The following is a 19744-nucleotide window of genomic DNA, read 5'->3' on the forward strand; positions in this document are numbered from 1 at the left end:
ACGCATTTGGACCTCTGTCCTCGTATGTTCACAGCAGTACTCTGAATATCCCCAAATTAAAAACAACCCAAAATATCCATCTACAGTAGAAAAAACAAACACATTTTGGTAATGTCCTTATAGTAAGATGTTATATAGCAAACAATAAAAATTAATTATACAAAAAAGATGGGTGAATCTTACAAACATAGTGAATGAAAGAAGTCATTCATCATAGAATATATACTGTATGATTCTGTTTATCTAATGCTCAAAATTAAATTGAGCATCATTTATGGATGTGCAACTAAGTAGTAAATACATAAAAGTAATGATGCTGGTTAGCACTTCTCCTGAAGGGAAAGAGTTCTGAGGAGAGAAAAGCAAGCAGGGGACATCCCAGCTACAATGCTGTTCCCCTTTCTAGATCAGTGTGATGATGAAGCAGGTATTTTTGCTAAGCTTCGCATTTATGCTCTCTGCATGTTTTAATGCTTGCTACTTCTCATAATAGTACAGTGTGCTCACATGGAAATATGTTCACTGTATACTGCTGAAAAAAGCAAACTACGAATGTATGAGCCAATTAAAAAGAAACTGTGTATATGTATATTTTTTCATATGTATATTTATGTCTACAAAACTTAAGATGGAAAAGAAGGGGTTTCTTTTTTACTTTACATATTTCTGCACTTTAAATTTTTCATAATGGACACTTGCTACTTTGCTATTCTTCAAAAGCAATGAATAAAGAATTCAAAACATGAGCATTTTCTGAAATGGTTAACAGTCATATCACCACCGTGGTCAAGGTACAGCCAGCATAATATTTTACTATAACTGTTTTCCTCACCTAGTACTTAAAAGTGAATGTTTAAAAATAAAAAAAGCAAAAACTAGCTTGAGTATTATTTAGCTTGCATGGGATCTTCTGAAAACAAAAATCCTCCAGAGAGGAAATTTTCAAAGTTTTCTGATACTCACCAACAAGTTGCACTCTCCCTGAAGACAAAAGCATTGGATCGTCCTTTCTGACATTATTTATTGAGTCATCTACTAGTTCTTTAATGTGGTCAATTCCTATGACTTTTCCACTAGAGCCAACCTGGAAATGAGGGAATAATTCAATAGCTCACTGGCCTAAATTTGTCTTTCTGAAATGTCATTAAAGTGTCTCCTCACCTAAAGTCACATTCTGCAATGAGAAATGAAGACAAACGGCTCAAGCCACCAATTAGATTGTCATTCAGTTTACTGCATTTACCAAATACAACTTTTTCAGTTATAACCCTCAAATGGATAATTACATCTCAGTAATTAAGGAGATGGAGGTACAAAAACTTGCAATACTAAAAAAAAAAAATCCTTTCTCTGAGTTCTCATTTTTAAACCCCACACCCTGAAATAAGACTTAACTGATTAACTAATAACTGACAAATATTAAATGCTTATTATTAATATTAAATATTAAAGCTTAATAATAAGTGCATAATAAATTAACATTAAATACTTAAACTGCATTTAACTAATATTAAATGGTAGTTGGTAAAATCATTTTTAATTCAATTCCATCTAAAAGTGTGAGTTTAAACATTAAAATGTTACATAAAAAATTGTATAGAGATTTCTATACCCGATTCTATTGCCATATGTGGAAAATATAAAATACATAAAAATATAAAAAGGTCCCAAGTATAAATATAAATTGTAAAATAAATTTAACAAAATATAAAGACTCTGCAGTCAGACAACCTGGGTTCACATCTAACCTTCATCACTTACAACTGTACAACCTTGGCAAGTTATTCTATGAATCAGGTTCCTCAGCTGTAAAATGATGAGGAAAAGGGTACATACTTCTTAAATGATGTGAGACTTAAATAAAAGAATACATGAAAAGCACTTAGAACACTCACTAGCACATCGTAAATACGTGAAAGACATTAACACTACTTTTAAAAAGGTAACTGAGAAATCTAATGATTTTTAAGAGGTGAATTTTTCTCTAAAACCATAAATACATCAAATATCAAGAACATGTCATTAATACTGTATCTAAGCATAAAGAAAATCCTAGGGTGCCTGGGTGGCTCAGTTGGTTAAGCATTTGCCTTCTGCTCAGGTCATGATCTCTGGGTCCTGGGACAGAGTCTTGTGTTGGGCTCCCTGCTTGGCTCTCCCTCTCTCTGCCCCTCCCCCTGCTCATGCTATCTCTCTTGTGTTCTTTTCCAGCGCACACTCTCTCTCAAATAAATAAAATCCTAAAAAACAAAAAAATTAAAAAACTTGACATTCCATTAGGGAGCTTAACTTTTACAAAACAAGTAAGACAACTGAAAAGAAATACCTGAGTCGTCGTCTTATGTAACAAGCACTGTTCTGGATGCTTAGGATACATCAACGAGAAAAAAAAAAAATCAAGTAAAATTCCCACCCTCCCTGGAGCTTACATGCTGGTGGTCTGCCAGTTAAATATGTACAGTAAGCTAAATGGATTCTAAAAGATGCATCATCCACAAATCCCAACCTAACTAGACCAGAATCTTCCTATCTAGCCTTCAGGGACAAGATTTTTCGTAATAATCAAATTGATTTGATTATCTGAGCACAGGTAACTCCAGACGGACTCAGGAGAGTCACTAACCAAGATAAGCCTCTGATGACAAAACTCGAAGTATAATAAGGCATTTTTCTAAGAGTACTTTTCTTAATATAAAAGAAGCTCTACTCTCATTTCTAATAACCCTATAGGAGTGTTTGGAAATCAGATGCTCTACATCATTTTCTGCCAGCTGAGAATCTGGAAGAAGGCAGTCTGGAAGCTACTGGTTGCCATCTTGTGATCACAAGGGAAGAGCCTGACTGAAGCCAACATTTGGAGGAAAGCAAAGCCAAACTAAGAACCAAAGAGAAACCCACTGTCAGTAACAACGTCTGATCTTCTTTTGAATCCAGCCACACAAAAAGCCAGATACACTTTGGACTTTTCCATTATATAAACCAAATAAATTCCCCTTTGGGACCGAATTTGGACCATATCTTCTGTTATTTGCAACAACAAAAAACCCTAAGTGATACATGTTCCAACTGCTATATTAGTAGAATTTAAAAAAACAAAAAAAACCCCTCCAAAACTGCTAGTAAAAAAATGTACAGCCAAATATATAATATGCTTCTCCTGGAATGGAATGAAAAATAAAGCTCTTACCATACGTGCAAAACATGCAGTAAGGATTCCACTTCCAGATCCTACATCGAGAGCTTTAGCTCCTTCATGCAATTGATCAAATAGAAGTTCTAGCGCATATGCATGCTGCCAAAAGAAAACAAAGCAAATATTCATTTCTTTTCAAGACTCTATAAAGTATATATACCATGGCATATAAAGTTTCCAACTTCATACCAATTTTTCTACTACTGTCACCAACAAGTATAATGAAAACACAACATATTATATACTTAGATATACAGAATTATGTAAGAAAGTTTTCACTGATTAAATTACATTTATATAAAATGTTTTAGTAGGGGCGCCTGGGTGGCTGCCTTCAGCTCAGGTCATCATCCCAGGTCTTGGGATCCAGCCCCACATCATGCCCCACCTCAGGGTCCCTGTTCAGCGGTGAGCCTGCTTCTCCCTCTCCCTCTGTTCCTCCTTTTTCTGCTCTCTCATTCACACTCTCTCTCAAATAAAGAAACAAAATCTTTTAAAAAATAAAATAACATGTTTTAGTAAATTTAGATCTCCAGTGTGTGAATTTTTTAATTTTAATTAATTCGAAGTCAAAAGCTACAAAAGGTTTTACAGTTAAGTCTCTACCCCACCCCCGTCCATAACCTTTTCCACCCCCAACCAATTTCACTCCCTAAAGGCAATCTATGTTGTCAGTTTCTTATGATTCCTTTCAAACATACCTATTCTATGCATACACAAGCAAATATGAATCTATTTTTTAATTTATTATATCTTGAAGAACCTTTTTTTTTTTAAAGATGTTATTTATTTATTTGACAGAGAGAGAGATCGCAAGTAGGCAGAGAGTGGGGGGAAAGCAGGTTCCCTGCTGAGCCGAGACCCCCCTCAACACACTCCATGCGGGACTTGGTCCCAGGACCCTGATATCATGACCTTAGCCAAAGGCAGAGGTCCAACCTACTGAACCACCCAGGCACCCCTTGAAGAACCTTTCTTATCAATACTTTTTTTTAAGGTTTCTTTTTAAGATTTTTATTTACTTATTTGACAGAGTGCAAGTGAGCACAAACAAGGGGAGCAGCAGGCAGGAGGAGAGGGAGAAGCAAGCTCTCTGCTAAACAGAGAACCCAAGGTGGGTTCCCAGGACCCTGGGATTATGACCAGAACTGAAGACAGCCGTTTACCGGCTGAGCCACCCAGGCGCCCCTTTCTTATCAATAATTAAATAGCCCATTCATTCCTTTCTGAGACTGAGACGTATATTCTTATACGGATAATAAGAAAACCCACCCCCAAAAAAATCCCTAATGAGAGATATTTAACTTAGCTCCAATCTTCTGTAACAAAAGGGATGAAATAATCTTAAAAGCTGTACATATAGGATAATATAATAATCTTTATAAAAATCTTATAAAGTGGGACACTTGGGTAGCTCAGTCAGTTAAGTATCTGACTCTTGGTTTCGCCTCAGGTCCTGATCTCACAGGTCATGAGATCGAGCCCCACACCCAGCTCCACAATCAGCAGGAGTCTGCTTAGATACTCTGCCCCTTCCCAAACTAGTGCATGCAGGCTCTCTCTCTCTCTCAAATAAATAAGTAAAATCTTTAAAAAATAAATAAATAAATCTTGGGGCAACTGGGTGGCTCAGTGGGCTAAAGCCTCTGTCTTTGGCTCAGGTGGATCAAGCCCTGCATCAGAATCTCTGCTCAGCAGGGAGCCTGCTTCCTCCACTCCCCGCACCACCCCCCCACTCTTCCTGCCTCTCTGCCTACTTGCAATCTGTCAAATAAATAAAATAAAAATTTTTTAAAAAATCTTCTAAGTGTATCTATAGGATAAGTTCCTAGAAGAAGAACTGAGGGGGGTCAAAGGATATATATTTTTATGTTTACAGTATACACAAATTACTAATTAAATAAAATCATATTGGATATACTTTAGACCAAACCGAGAAATAAAGCCTTTTCTACTCCCTCCTCTTTATAAATTTACATTTCAATGCTTTTCCAAAATATGGAGTTAGAACTAATAAATATTATCTCAAAAGCTGTCCTTAAATGCCTGCTATGTTCATTATTAAAAATCATCAAATGGGGGGGTGCCTGGGTGGCTCAGCTGGTTTAGCAATTGCCTTTGGCTCAGGTCATGATCCGGAGTCCCAGGATCGAGTCCCATAGTAGGCTCCCTACTCAGCAGGGAGACTGTTTCTTCCTCTGATCCTCCCCACTCCCACGCTCACTCTTTCTCTCATTCACTCTCTCTCAAATAAATAAAATCTTAAAAAAAAAAATCAGCAGAGGGGCACCTGGATGGCTCAGTCTCTTAAATGTTTTGGTTCAGGTCATAATTTCAGGGTCATGGGATTGAGCCCTACAAAGGGCTCCACATTCAGCATGGAGTCTGTTGTTCCCCTACAATCCGTTCTCTAGAATAAATAAATAAAATATTTAAAAGGAATAAAAGAAAAAATTTTAAGCATTAGAAACAGGTAATGTTCAAAATGGAGGACAGACTGTAAACTCCCTATTTAGAAAACTAATTTAGGTGATCAAAGCCTTAGAGCCTAAGGAACCAGCTAGAGAGCAGGCTTTCTAGCCTGCTAGGACACAGGAAACAATCTGATCTTCATCTAGGTTACACATATACATATGTGAACATTCATTAAGCTATACACTTAAGATCTGTGTATTTTTCCAAGTGTGTATAATAATTTAAAACATTATCAAGGGGCACTTGGATGGTGCACTCAATTAAGCATCTGACTCTCGGTTTCAGTTCAGGTCATTATCTCAGGTCCTGGGATTGAGGCCCATGTCAGGCTCCACACTCAGCACGGAGTCTACTTGTCCCTCTCCCTCTGTTCCTCCCTCTGCTCTCTCTCTCTCTCTCTTTCAAATGGATAAATAAAATCTTTTTAAAAAGTAAAGTTATTGAAAAGACTATTTATTCCAATAACTAAAAGTGGACGATCAGATACCATGCACCCCAGCCAATGTGATGAAACAACAAAAAAAAAACCATTAGGCAGTATTCTTGAAAAGGAAAAGGGAAAGAAAAAAAAAAAGGTGTGTGTGTCAGTGTGTGTGTGGGGGGGTAGTAAGTTAAAATACACTAGCAAACAATTAACCAAATTTAGAATATGGGAAATTCTATAGGACAAATGGACAGCTTTGTTTTATTTTGTTTTTAAGAATTTATTTATTTGAGGGAGATTGGAGAGGGAGGGAAAAAGCAGAGGGCAGGGGTAGAGGGAGAGGGAAACAGAAACTTAGGCAGACTCTGCCTTGAATGTGGAGCCCGACATAGGACTTGATCTCACAACCCTGAGATCAGGACCTGAGCTGAAACCAAGAGTTGCACACTCAACCAATTATGCCATACAGGCTCCCCCAAATGGATGAGTTTTGTCAGTAAATAAGTGGTACTTTAAAAAACTTTTAAAATTAAAAGGTATGAAAAAGACTGAAAAAAACTAAAAAGATGCAAAGTCTGGACCTTGTTTGGATCCTGATTTAAGCAAATTAACCATAAAACAATTTTTTTAAAACACTTGGTACAGTCTGAGCATGAACTATGTGTAAGATATTAATATACTAAGGAACATTTTTAGGTATGATATAGTATTGTAGTCATGTTATTAAAGTAATCAGATTTATACTTAAATATTTAGGGGTGAATAATATCATGTTTGGGATCTGGTTTTAAATAGTTCAGCAAGAATGAAATAAAGATAAAACAGGATTAACAAATTATGGGTAATTATTAAAGGTGACGATGGCTACATGAGGGTTCATTATATTATTCTATTTGTATATGTAGTGTTGGAAACTTTCCACATTAAAAAGTTAAAACAGAAAAAAGTTAAGGTTACTATTCCACAACTAATGTAAAAAAAGGCCTTTAATAGATATAACTACACACAATCCAAGGGTTTTCAAACAATGTTCCAGAAAGTCATTAAGGTTCCAAAAAAGCCTATTAGTGATAACACACAAATGCATACTGAAGGATGGGTGTGCTTTGGGGAAAGAGTTTTAGAGAACTAAATTTTTCACATAGACTGCTTTACAAAGAGGTTCTTGACTGAAGAGTGAAAAACACTTGTGTTATGAAAAAGAGTTCTGGATTAAATATAAATAGCAGCTTTCAGCAGACTCTTACAATAATCAGTTATGAGGTTTAATAATTTCTACTAATAAGATAGTAAGTATGGCCTAGAATAGGGAAGTAGTCAAAGAAACAAAATAAGTCCTACAATATCTGGCTTTCCTGATCCAGAAATCAAAGGACAAGAAGGAAGCTTCTGAAGGTGCTAATCCTCAACCTACAGTCAGTACTGTACCATCTTAATTCCAAAAAAGCCTCAGGAATCTTTTTTTTTTTTTTTAAGATTTTATTTATTTATTTGTCAGGCATAGAGGGAGAGCGAACGAGTGAGCACAGGCAGACAGAGAGGCAGGCAGAGGCAGAGGGAGAAGCAGGCTCCCTGCCGAACAAGGAGCCTGATGTGGGACTAGATCCCAGGACGCTGGGATCATGACCTGAGCCGAAGGCAGCCGCTTAACCAACTGAGCCACCCAGGCGTCCCAGGAATCTTTTTTTAAAGTACCATGTTTGCATATAAGATTTTTTTTTTTTTTTTTAAAAAGAAGTATGCTGGGGCGCCTGGGTGGCTCAGTGGGTTAAAACCTCTGCCTTTGGTTCAGGTCATGATCCCTGGATCAGGCCCAGCATCAGGCTCTCTGCTCAGCAGGAAGCCTGCTTCCCCCCCCCACCCTCTGCCTGCCTCTCTGCCTACTTGTGATCTCTATCAAATAAGTTAAAAAAAAAAAAGAAGTATGATGATTTATTATTAAAGTCCCATCCAGAGGTAAAAATGTCAAGGCCTTCAATCACAATTGCTACCTTTTTTTATATTTTTATCAGCCTGGCTAATATTTTTCTGGATAACCCATGTTTATCTCTAAATTCTCAAACTAAGTTTTTTAGTTCTTTTTTTTTTATAATTATGAAAAATTTTAAAAGCACAAATACATTGAATATACTTTTTTCCTTATATACAGTCACCAACTTTATATATTGTGCCAACTGTTTTACAAAACCATCTGAAAATAGGCTGTAGACATCACGATACTTCACCCCAAAATACTTCAGCATGAATCTGCTAAAAAAACTAGGACATCTCCCTTTGCAACCACATCACCATTAACACACTCAAGAAAATAATCAACTTAGTATCATCTAACATACACACCATACTCGAATTTCAACAGTACCCAAAAAGTTTTTTTCTTTAATATTCTTTTTTTTTAAAAGATTTTATTTATTTATTTGACAGAGAGAGAGAGATCACAAGCAAGCAGAGAGGCAGAGATAGAGGGGGAAGCAGGCTCCCCGCTGAGCAGAGAGCCCCATGTGGGGCCCAATCCCAGGACCCTGAGATAACAATCTGAGCCGAAGGAAGAGGCTTAACCCACTGAGCCACCCAGGTACCCTCCAAAATGTTCTTTACAGCTGTTTCTTCCCTAGTCCTTTCAAGGTTCATGCACTTGATTTGTCAATATTAAATATTCCCCCCTCAATTCTCCTCTACCCACCACTTCTCTACTCTTTAGAACAACTGACTCCTTTAAGAAGTCCTGTTTGACTGTTCCACATAATACCCCATATTCTAGATTTCCTCAATTTCCTCAGGGTTAGACTCAGATCCAAGACTTATCAAGAACAGCTAGGCACCTCCCACTGTATCACATCAGGAAGCACATAATGTTGGGCCACCTCACCTCTGGACTTGCCAAGCTCAACCCACTCAGTCAATGTGGTAACAACTAGATCACTCTATTTTATTTTATTTTTTTTTTTTTTAAAGATTTTATTTATTTATTCGACAGGGAGAGATCACAAGTAGGCAGAGAGGCAGGCAGAGAGAGAGAGGAGGAAGCAGGCTCTCTGCTCAGCAGGGAGCCTGATGCGGGACTCGATCCCAGGACCCTGAGATCATGACCTGAGCCGAAGGCAGCAGCTTAACCCACTGAGCCACCCAGGCGCCCGATCACTCTATTTTAAAGGCCTAATTTTCTCTTTGTAATCAGTAATATGTACAGTAATAATTTGAGACTACTTGAACACTTTTGTTCCAATAACCTTCCCCTAAATTGTTTTAATTGATGATCTCTGCCCAATTCAATCATTATATTGATGACTACAAAATAATGATTTTTTAAAAAGTTCTATTATTCCCTCCATATGTATTAATTGCCATTCTTCTTTTTTTCATTTTTGTCTCTGACTTGCTTTTTTAAAAAATCCCTATGAACTCATGTATTTTTGTTTCTTAATTCACAATGTTATAATCCATTATCTTCATTATCTATCATTTTTCAATTTTCAAATTGTCTACAATTTGATCTCTGGGAATCTCTTCAAACCTGCTCCTATGTCCTTCCAACATCACCTCATAAACCTTTGAGTACTTCCTCACTTTCTAGTATTCAGTTACTTCTCCAAGGAGCTCTAGTCTCGTTTAGTGAGAAATGATATTGAGGATTCAATATCTGCTCACATCTACCGGGCTGCCATTTTAACAGGTTGCTTTTAATCTCTTGCCCAATGCATACAGCACATTTTCAATTAAGACTCTGGAAAATACTCCAGGATTATAGATACTTCTAAGCAAGTCTGTGATTTCAAAGTTCATTAAACAGAGATGTCATTTCTCTCTGCTCTTCACTTTCTGTTTTTCTTTAAACTTCTCAGATCTATGCAATAAATGATACAAAATCACAAATGCTTGTTCGCATAACACAATCATTACTGTTTTATTCTCCTCACATCCTGGTTCAGCAAGCATCAAAGGACAGTGTAGTATTACTGTTTGTACATACATACATACATATAGATGCACTGTGTGACTATATACATACACATAAATACACACATTTTCCTTATTAAGAGACAGCGGTAAGGATATATAAGTGATTAAAAAATGCATCCTTTTTAGCTGCCTGCGTGGCTCCCAGTGGGTTAAGCATCTGCCTTCAGGGCAGGTCATCATCCCAGGGTCCTGGGATTGAGCCCCACATCTGCCTCCCTGCTTAATGGGGAGTCTGCTTCTCCCTCTCCCTCTGCCTCTCTCCCTGCTTGTGCTCACTTGCATGTGCATGCTCTCATTCTCTCAAATAAATAAAATCTTTAAAAGTAAATAAATAAAATAAGTAAATCAATATTTTTAAAAAACAAAACTATTCCTATTCCATGGTCAAAAAACACAAAGAAGTGGGCATCTGGCTGGCTCAGTCAGAGAAGCATGCAACTCTTGATCTTGGAGTTGGAGAGTTCAAGCACAGAGATTACGTAAATAAACTTAAAACAAGAGAGAGAATGAGAAGAAAGCAGAAACTGGTAACATGTAGAGGGTACAGAGTGAAAAGGAGATCTCACTTTCAATACCAACCCTCTAATCATCTACTTCTGACCTTAGAATAAACCATTTTTAGTTTTCATGCCTAGAGGAAGACATATGTGTGTATGTATATGTGCAGATTTGATTTTCGTATATTATAGAATACTATAAATACTCTTCTGTACTCTACTTTTTTTTTTTAATATTTTATTTTTATTTATTTGACAGAGAGAGATCACAAGTAGGCAGAGAAGCAGGCAGAGAGAGGAAGGGAAGCAGGCTCTCTGCGGAGCAAAGAGCCCGATGCGGGGCTTGATCCCAGGACCCTGAGATCATGACCTGAGCTGAAGGCAGAGGCTTTAACCCACTGAGCCACTCAGGCACCCCCTGTACTCTACTTTTATACTTAATGTTTCCTGAACATCTTGCCATATTGGGACTTGCAGAGATTCCTCATTTAACAACTTTGCAGTATATCTCACTGTATGGATGTACTACAATTATTAACCATCCATTATTAGTGGACTATCAATGATCACTATTTTTTTTCCCTTTATAACTAATGGGAACAATGAACATCTTTAGTCATTTTGTACCTATAAAAATATACCATAGGATAAATATCTTGAAATAAAACTGAAGACTGAAAGGTTTATCTATTTCACATTTTATAAATTTGCCTAATTGCCTTCCAACACTATCAATTTCCTCTCAACAAAAAAGTATGTAACTGTTTCCCTCTTTCCAATATAAAGTATTAAACTTTTTGACCTCTGACAACCTGATAGGTGAAAAATGGTACTTCACTACAATTCTAATGTGTGATTTACTAAGCATATAAATATAAATGAAAATGACGTTTTTTTTCATTTGTTTAAGCGCTAATGTCATCTGTATTTCTTTTTCTATGAACTATCATTCTTGTACTTTGTACTTTAACTACATTCTTTTGGGTTCATCAGTCTTTCACTTCTTACTTTACAGGATACACACCCACATTTGTATATGGAAATATGCCCTAGATTGTTGTATGTATTATAAATATTTCCTGGGGCGCCTGGGTGGCTCAGTGGGTTAAGCCGCTGCCTTTGGCTCAGGTCATGATCTCAGGGTCCTGGAATCAAGTCCCGCGTCGGGCTCTCTGCTCAGCAGGGAGCCTGCTTCCTCCTCTCTCTCTCTCTGCCTGCCTCTCTGCCTACTTGTGATCTCTCTCTGTCAAATAAATAAAATCTTTTAAAAAAATAAATAAATAAATATTTCCCTCAGTTTTTCTTCTTTTAATTTTGCTTGTAACATCTTTTTCTCTGCAGAAATCCTAAATTTTTATGTTGCAAAATACATGTTTTTAATGGCTCCTCTTTTGTCATGTTTTATAAAGTCATTTCTAGAGGCACCCGGTGGCTCAATCGTTAAGCGTCTGCCTTTGGCTTGGATCATGATCCCAGGGTTCTGGGATGGAGCCCTGCATCAGACTCTCTGCTTGGCGGGAAGCCTGCTTCTCCCTCTCTCACTCCCCCTGCTTATGTTCCCTCTCTCCCTATGTCTCTGTCAAATAAATAAATAAAATCTTTAAAAAATAAAAAGTCATTTCTAGGGGCACCTGGGTGGCTCAGGCTCTTGATTTTAGCTGAGGTCATGATCTCAGGGTCATGAGAGCCCCACACCAGACTCCACACTCAGCAGGGAGCTGACTCCCCCCTTCCCTCTAAAATAAATAAATAAATCTTTTGAAAATAAATTTAGAAATAAATTTTTTGTTTTTTTTTTTTTTTTAAGATTTTATTCATTTGTTTGACAGAGACAGCAAGAGAGGGAACATAGGCAGGGGGACAGTGGAAGAGGGAAAAGCAGGCTTCCTGCTGAGCACGGAGCCCAATGTAGGGCTCAATCCCAGGACCCTGGAATCATGCCTTGAGCTGAAAGTAAACACTTTACAAGTGAGCCGCCCAGGCACCCCAAGTCATTTCTATTTAAAGTTCATAAATAATGATTTTCCTATATTTTCACCTAGTGTAATTATCAGTTCATCATAAATATATGTAAATTTATTTTAATATAAAGAAGGCTTTACATTTAAATAAGAGCTTCTCCAATCCCAAATACTCTCAGAGAATCAGAAAAGCTATTGTTCTTCTCCCCCAAAACCAACAGAGTACTCATTCAAATAACTGACATTTAAAACCCAAGAAAATTCCCAACAGATTAAAAGTGCCAGATAACTTAAAATAGGTCCTTCTCAAAGTTATATAAAGCTTCATAGCTGCTATACTTGACCAATCCCTAATGGATTTTCCAAATAAGATATAAAATAAAAGAAATAATATTCAACTTAGATTTTTAAAATATATCCATTGTATTATTTATAATAGTCTCTTCCTTGGGGCACTTGGGAGGCTCAGTCAGTTAAGTGGCTGCCTGTGACTCAGGTTCCGATCCCAGGATCCTAGGATCAAGCGCCCCATCAGGCTCCTTGCTCAGTGAGGAGCCTGCTTCTCTCTCTGTCTGCTGCTTCCCTGGCTGTGCTCTTTCTCTCTGATAAATAAATAAAATATTAATAAAATATATTCTTTTCCTTAATTTGTTCATCACTAAAGAACCTTTTATATCCCATTTTTATATGATTAGATAATGACAACCAACAAAAACTTCAATGACAATATCGACCAAGAAGACTTCTCTCTATATGTCATGTATTAAGAATAAGAGGTTCGGGGCGCCTGGGTGGCTCAGTGGATTAAGCCTCTGCCTTCAGCTCAGTTCATGATCTCAGGGTCCTGGGATTGAGCCCCACATCAGGCTCCTTGCTCAGTGGGGAGCCTGCTTCCCCCTCTCTCTCTGCCTGCCTCTCTGACAACTTGTGATCTCTCTCTCTCTCTCTGTCAAATAAATATTTTAAAAAAAGGTATTTATTTAAAACAAAAATGGTTCATTACCAATCTACATAACTCATAGATGATAAAATTGATCTAATCACAAATTCAACTTTTTTTTTTTTTAAAGATTTTATTTATTTATTTGACAGAGAGAGATCACAAGTAGGCAGAGAGGCAGGCAGAGAGAGAGAGAGAGAGAGGAGGAAGCAGGCTCCCTGCTGAGCAGAGAGCCCGATGCGGGACTAGATCCCAGGACCCTGAGATCATGACCTGAGCCAAAGGCAGTGGCTTACCCCACTGAGCCACCAGGCACCCCAAATTCAACTTTTTTAAAACCCTTTTTAATGAAGAAACATCTTAGAGGGAAAATGGGATCAATTTATCCAAATGACCAAAGTCAACTTACCATGTGTGGAGCACTGATTGTTGCTTGGAAACCTGCAAAAGAAGAAGAGAACTACTGACACATTCAGCTGCAAAAACATACCAGATACTCCACATAACTCCTTTCCTAACATTCACAAATTCTTTTTCATAATAATATTTTCTGTTTTTATGATCTCAAGAAAATAAAACTTTTATTTTGCATTTTAGAGTACTGTCAAGCAGCAGTTAAAATGAGAAAATACAATCATGCCAAAGGCTAATATGCTCATTTAGTACAACACTCCCACTATTTCCAAAAATTTCTTCTGCCACAGTTAGCTAACATACAGTTGTCAAGAAGTTGAGTTGGTGTTTATGACTTGTTTTCTCTCCAGGTTTATAAAAAGAAAATAAACTTCTATATATATATATATATATATATATATATATATATATCAGGCATGCAAAATCTCTGAAAATTACCTCCTATTTCTGGCAACTTATTGGGCAACTGGCAATCAGAGTAGCTTGAGACTAAAAAACTATCTCAGTTTACTCTATATACTATTGCGTGATGGTAATTCATAATCTTTTCTCAGTTTTTAGCTTTCAAGTTTTTTCTTCCAGTGCTGCTTTCTCGAACCTTATTTACCTGCTTCTGCATCTGAAGCAATTTTCACTGAGCGGTGGTAGCAGGTGCCTTCGGGGTTCAGAAGCTCCCCAGGATCTTCTCTGCTGTTAGAGTGCTTCAAAAGAAGAAAGCATGGCAGCTGGCAGACAGAATCCTGAGGCCCTTCTAAGCCTCAAAGGCGCCCACTGCCAAGGCTCAGCAGTTCATCAAAACCTGCTTCAGGAGAAGGAGTTAAATACCGAACTTACTAAAACCAAGCACAAACCAAAAAATTCAGGGCAAGTGAAGCAGAGAAGTCAGTAACCACTTAATTATACTTATTTCCTTTAATATTCATTTACAAAATTGATGTTAATGTCAAAAAAACTTTAGTCATTAAGGCCCTAAAGAAAGCTCAGCACTCAGCTTAAACTTAAATTTTCATTAAAAGTATGTTTCAAGGGGCGCCTGGGTGGCTCAATGGGTTAAATAAAGCCTCTGCCTTTGGCTCAGGTCATGATCCCAGAGTCCTGGGATGGAGCTCCACATCGGGCTCTCTGCTCAGCAGGGAGCTTGCTTTCCCTCGTCTCTCTCTTTCTCTGCCTCTCTGCCTATTTGTGATCTCTGCCAAATAAATAATATTCTTTATAGGGGCGCCTGGGTGGCTCAGTGGGTTAGGCCTCTGCCTTCGGCTCAGGGTCCTGGGATCGAGCCCCGCATCAGGCTTTCTGCTCAGCAGGGACCTGCTTCCCCCTCCCTCTGCCTACTTGTGATCTCTGTCAAATAAATAAATAAAATATTAAAAAAAAAATAAAACTCTTTATATATACTATATATAGTTTGAAAAAACAGAAAAAATACTTAATACATAACATCATTTTATTGAAAATGCCTGTTTGGAATTATGACACTTAACTGAGGCATAAAATTCATACTAGCAAGGTAATAATAAATATCTGTGTCCCAGTCCATTTTTACTTAACAAAAATTATACAGTAAGTGAGCAAAAACGTGACATTTTGAGAAGTCCAGACCTTACCTATTGATTGTGGAGAATCCATATAAGGATTACATTTTGCATAGTGGGAACGGTCTGTGGCCAGCATTACTTCAAATACTTTATCTGTTTTGATGATTCCATTTTCTGAAATGAATGAGGCAAACATTTTAAGCTAGGAGTGAGATGCCTAGATGTACTTTAGAATTTACTTTGGTTGCACTGGAGAGCAAGATTGGAAGTTGTTGCAATGGCCCAGGTAAACACAACCTGGTCTTCAGTGATGACACAAAGATGAAGAAAAGTAGATGGATTTGAGTTATATTTAATAGATAATATATACCTAACTAACTAGCTTTGTAGGAAAGATAATGGGTAATGGTTCAGATGCTGATATCATACACTGATTTGCAAAATCCTGGAAAAGCAGCAGAGTTAAGGAGGAAAAGGATAACTTAGTTATTTGTTAGTGGCTATAAACCATGCAAGTGGAGATATACAGCAGTCCACTGAACACGTGGCTCTGGAGCTCAGGAAAGAGATCTAGGACAGTGATATAGACTTCTAGTAATATAGATGGTAACTGAAGCAATGGAAGTGAACTCAAGCAGTCAGGGAAGAATACACAAAGAAGAAAAACAAAAGCAAACATTGAAGAGATGTTCAAAGGAAGTGGAACCTTCAAAGATTATGACAAAAAGCAGCTACGTGATGAAAATCAAGTAGATAAACTGTTACAGGGGCGCCTGGGTGGCTCAGTGGGTTAAGCCGCTGCCTTCGGCTCGGGTCATGATCTCAGGGTCCTGGGATCGAGTCCCACATCGGGCTCTCTGCTCAGCGGTGAGCCTGCTTCCTCCTCTCTCTCTCTGCCTGCCTCTCTGCCTACTTGTGATCTCTCTCTGTCAAATAAATAAATAAAATCTTTAAAAAAAAAAAAAAAAAAAGATAAACTGTTACAAAGCCCAAGAAAGCAAGGTCAATGATTATATTTGGCTCCCCCAATGAACTATAAATTCTTTGAGATTAAGTATACTATGTTAAACTCAAATAACCCTCATGGTACCATACACAGTTATTATTCAGTAAAGTCCTTATTAACTCACTCAATATGCTTATTGACTGTCTAATACATAGCAGAAACAATGGTACACAGGATTATTATTATATAGGATTAAAAATAAACAAGATAACATAATTATAATTTTACAATGTAAATAGGTGAATTATATAGTATAAAAGTATACTTTAGTAAAGCTGTTTAAAAAATAATTCAAAGGAGCCTGTGTGGCTCAGGTTTTTGTTTGTTTGTTTGTTTTTAAGATTTTTAAAGTACGCAAGGGGCAGGGGGTGAGCAGGCTTCCCGCTGAGCAGAGAGCCTGACATTGGGCTCCATCCCAGGACCTTGGAATCGTGATCTGAGCCCAAGGCAGAGGCTTTAACCCACCCAGGCACCCTGGGTGGCTCAGCTGGTTAAGCGTCTGACTCTTGGTTTTGGCACATGATCTTTGGGTCCTGAGATCAAGCCCCACCTTGAGCTCCATGCTTGGCAGAGTCTGCTTGTCCCTCTCCCTCTGCTCCTCCGCTTGCTTGCTGAATCTCTCTCTCTCCCTCATAAATAAATTTAAAAATTTACAAAAAATTCAATGGGACTACAAGTGGCATTAAGAAGCTTTGATTCTGGGGGCGCCTGGGTGGCTCAGTGGGTTAAGCCGCTGCCTTCGGCTCAGGTCATGATCTCAGGGTCTTGGGATCGAGTCCCACATCGGGCTCTCTGCTTGGCAGGGAGCCTGCTTCCTCCTCTCTCTCTCTGCCTGCCTCTCTGACAACTTGTAATCTCTCTCTGTCAAATAAATAAATAAAATCTTAAAAAAAAAAAAAAAAAAAGAAGCTTTGATTCTGGGGAAGAATGAAAAGGAAATAGGGAAAGAATGGTAACTTCTAGGGCACCTGGTGACTCAGTGGGTTAAAGCCTCTGCCTTCAGCTCAGGTCATAATCTTGGGGTCCTGGGATCAAGCCCTGCATCAGGCTCTCTGCTTGACAGGGAGCCTGCTTCCTCCTCCTCTCTCTCGGCCTGCCTCTCTGCCTACTTGTGATCTCTGTCTGTCAAATAAATAAATAAATAAATAAAATGGTGCCTTTTGGTGCAGCAATAAAGGAAAAAGAGAATTAAGGATCCTGTAGAAACAAGAGTAACAAGATGTGCCGACTCCTCCCCTTTTCCCAGTACTACTCCTAATATATCACCATCCATTAAAGAAACTGCAAGTCACTAAACTAAAAAAAAAGGTGTTCTGGAACTGTGTCCACAAAATGTTCAAAAATAGGAAAAAGAAAAAACCCAACTCCATTCAAAGATACTGTAAAAAAGAAAACAAAATGCAAATCAAAACATTTCAGCTGAGGGGCACTTCGTGGCTCAGCAGGTTGAGCATCCAACTCTTCGTTTTGGCTCAGGTCAAGGTCTCTGGGTCACAAGACCAAGTCCCACCCACCCACATTGAGCGCCAAGCTCAGCAAGAAGTCTACTTAAGATTCTTTCCCCTCCCTGCTTCTGCTCTCTAGAATAAATACACAAAATTTTTTAAAAAATAAAAACTAAAAACAAGGGGTGCCTGGGTGGCTCAGTTGGGTAGGTATCTGACTTTGACTCAGATCATGATCTCATGGCCGTGGACCAAGCCCCAAGTCTATCTCGGCACTCAGTAGGGAGTCTGTTCCTCCCTCTCCCTCTGCCCCTCCCCCTGGCTCATGCTCTCTCTCTCAAATAAATAAAATATTTGAAAAATTAAAATTTAAAAAACACAGGGGCGCCTGGGTTGCTCAGTGGGTTAAAGCCTCTGCCTTCAGCTCAGGTCATGATCTCAGGGTCCTGGGATCAAGCCCTGCATCAGGCTCTCTGCTCGGCAGGGAGCCTGCTTCTTCCCTCTCTCTCTGCCTGCCTCTCTGCCTACCTGTGATCTCTCTCTATCAAATAAATAAATAAAATATTAAAAAAATTTAAAAAAAACATATCAGCTGATTTAACAGAAACAATAATTTTAAAACTATACTCTAAGAAAAACAGCAGAAAGTAAGTGAAAGTATTACCAGGAAGAATCAACCTCACAACATATACTAATAAAAATATCAGACTTTAGAGGCACCTGGTGCCTCTGCTAGTTATGTGTAAACTCCTGATTTCAACACAGGTCATGATCTCAGGTTAGTGAATGGAGCCCCACAGTGCTGGGTGTGGATTCGCTCTCCTCCTTCTGCCCCTCTTCCCCCTGCCCCTGCACCCAAGCCTGGCTTGGGAGCACGCTCCCTCTAAAACAAAAACAAGCAACAACAACAAAAAAATACCATCAGACTAAAGGCATGGGGAAAAAAATCCTCAGAACCTCAAGGGAAAAATTACCTAATAAGGGTTAAAAAAATAAGGGTTAAAAAAAAAAAGTTAGGCAACCATCAGACTTCCTAAGAGCAAAATTCAAATCAAAGCAAGAATGAAGTAACATTTTCAAGAAATTCAAGAAAACAAAGTGCAGGGGCACTTGGGTAGCTCAGTCAGTTAAGCATCTGACTCGGTTTCAGCTCAGGTCAGGATCTCAGGGTCCTGGGATCAAGCCCCAGATCAGGCGTGGCATTCAACGGGGAGTCTCCTTGAGATTCCTTCTCATTCTCTGCCTGTCCTCCGACCCCACCCCATACTTACTCACACTCTCTCAAATAAATAAGTAAATCTTAAAAAAGGGGGGGGCAGAAAGAGAGAGAGAGAGAAAGGAAGGAAGGGAGGAAGGAGGAAAGAAGGAAGGAAGGAAAGAAGGAAAGAAAGACAAAAAGAAAGAAAATGCAAATCAACAATTAAAAGAAGCAAAGTACTGAGGCACCTGGCTGGCTTAGTGAATACAGCATGCAACTCTTGGTCTTGGGGTCATGAGTTCAATCACCACACTGGGCATAGAACTTACTTTAAAAAAAAAAATTTAAAAACCCCACAATAACAAAAAAACAACAAAAAAAGAAACTACCACTACATTCAACAACTTGGATAAATCTCAAAAGTACCAATCTCAGTGAAAGAAGTCAGACAAGGAAACTATACATTATATATTTCCATTTATATCTAATTCTAGAAAAGTCAAAACCATAGTGGCATAAGGCTGATCTATGATTGCTAGAGACAAGGGGTAAAAGGAGTAGATTAATTGCAAAGGCGCATCAGGAAACTGTAGGTAAAAGAAATGTTCTTTACCAGAGATCAGCAAATTTACATAAAAGTCCAAATAGTAAATATTTCAGGCTTTGCAGACCAAAGTCTCTGTTGCAAGAACTCAA

The 19744-nt window shown here is 38.2% G+C and overlaps 1 protein-coding gene across 3 annotated transcripts in view; it reads right to left on the minus strand.

The window, feature by feature from the left end:
- Positions 1-19744, minus strand: part of PCMT1 (protein-L-isoaspartate (D-aspartate) O-methyltransferase) — a 45525-nt gene that overhangs the window by 15129 nt on the left and 10652 nt on the right. For all 3 annotated transcript variants that reach the window (XM_059177275.1, XM_059177274.1, XM_059177276.1), the window contains exons 2-5: positions 15469-15573; positions 13860-13891; positions 3188-3292; positions 964-1084 (exon numbers count right to left, since the gene is read on the minus strand). In XM_059177275.1, the coding sequence (XP_059033258.1) occupies positions 964-1084; positions 3188-3292; positions 13860-13891; positions 15469-15573 (363 nt within the window). The remainder of the gene's footprint in view (positions 1-963; positions 1085-3187; positions 3293-13859; positions 13892-15468; positions 15574-19744) is intronic.

Source organism: Mustela lutreola, chromosome 6 (genome assembly GCF_030435805.1).
Source record: "Mustela lutreola isolate mMusLut2 chromosome 6, mMusLut2.pri, whole genome shotgun sequence".
NCBI lineage: Eukaryota > Metazoa > Chordata > Mammalia > Carnivora > Mustelidae > Mustela > Mustela lutreola.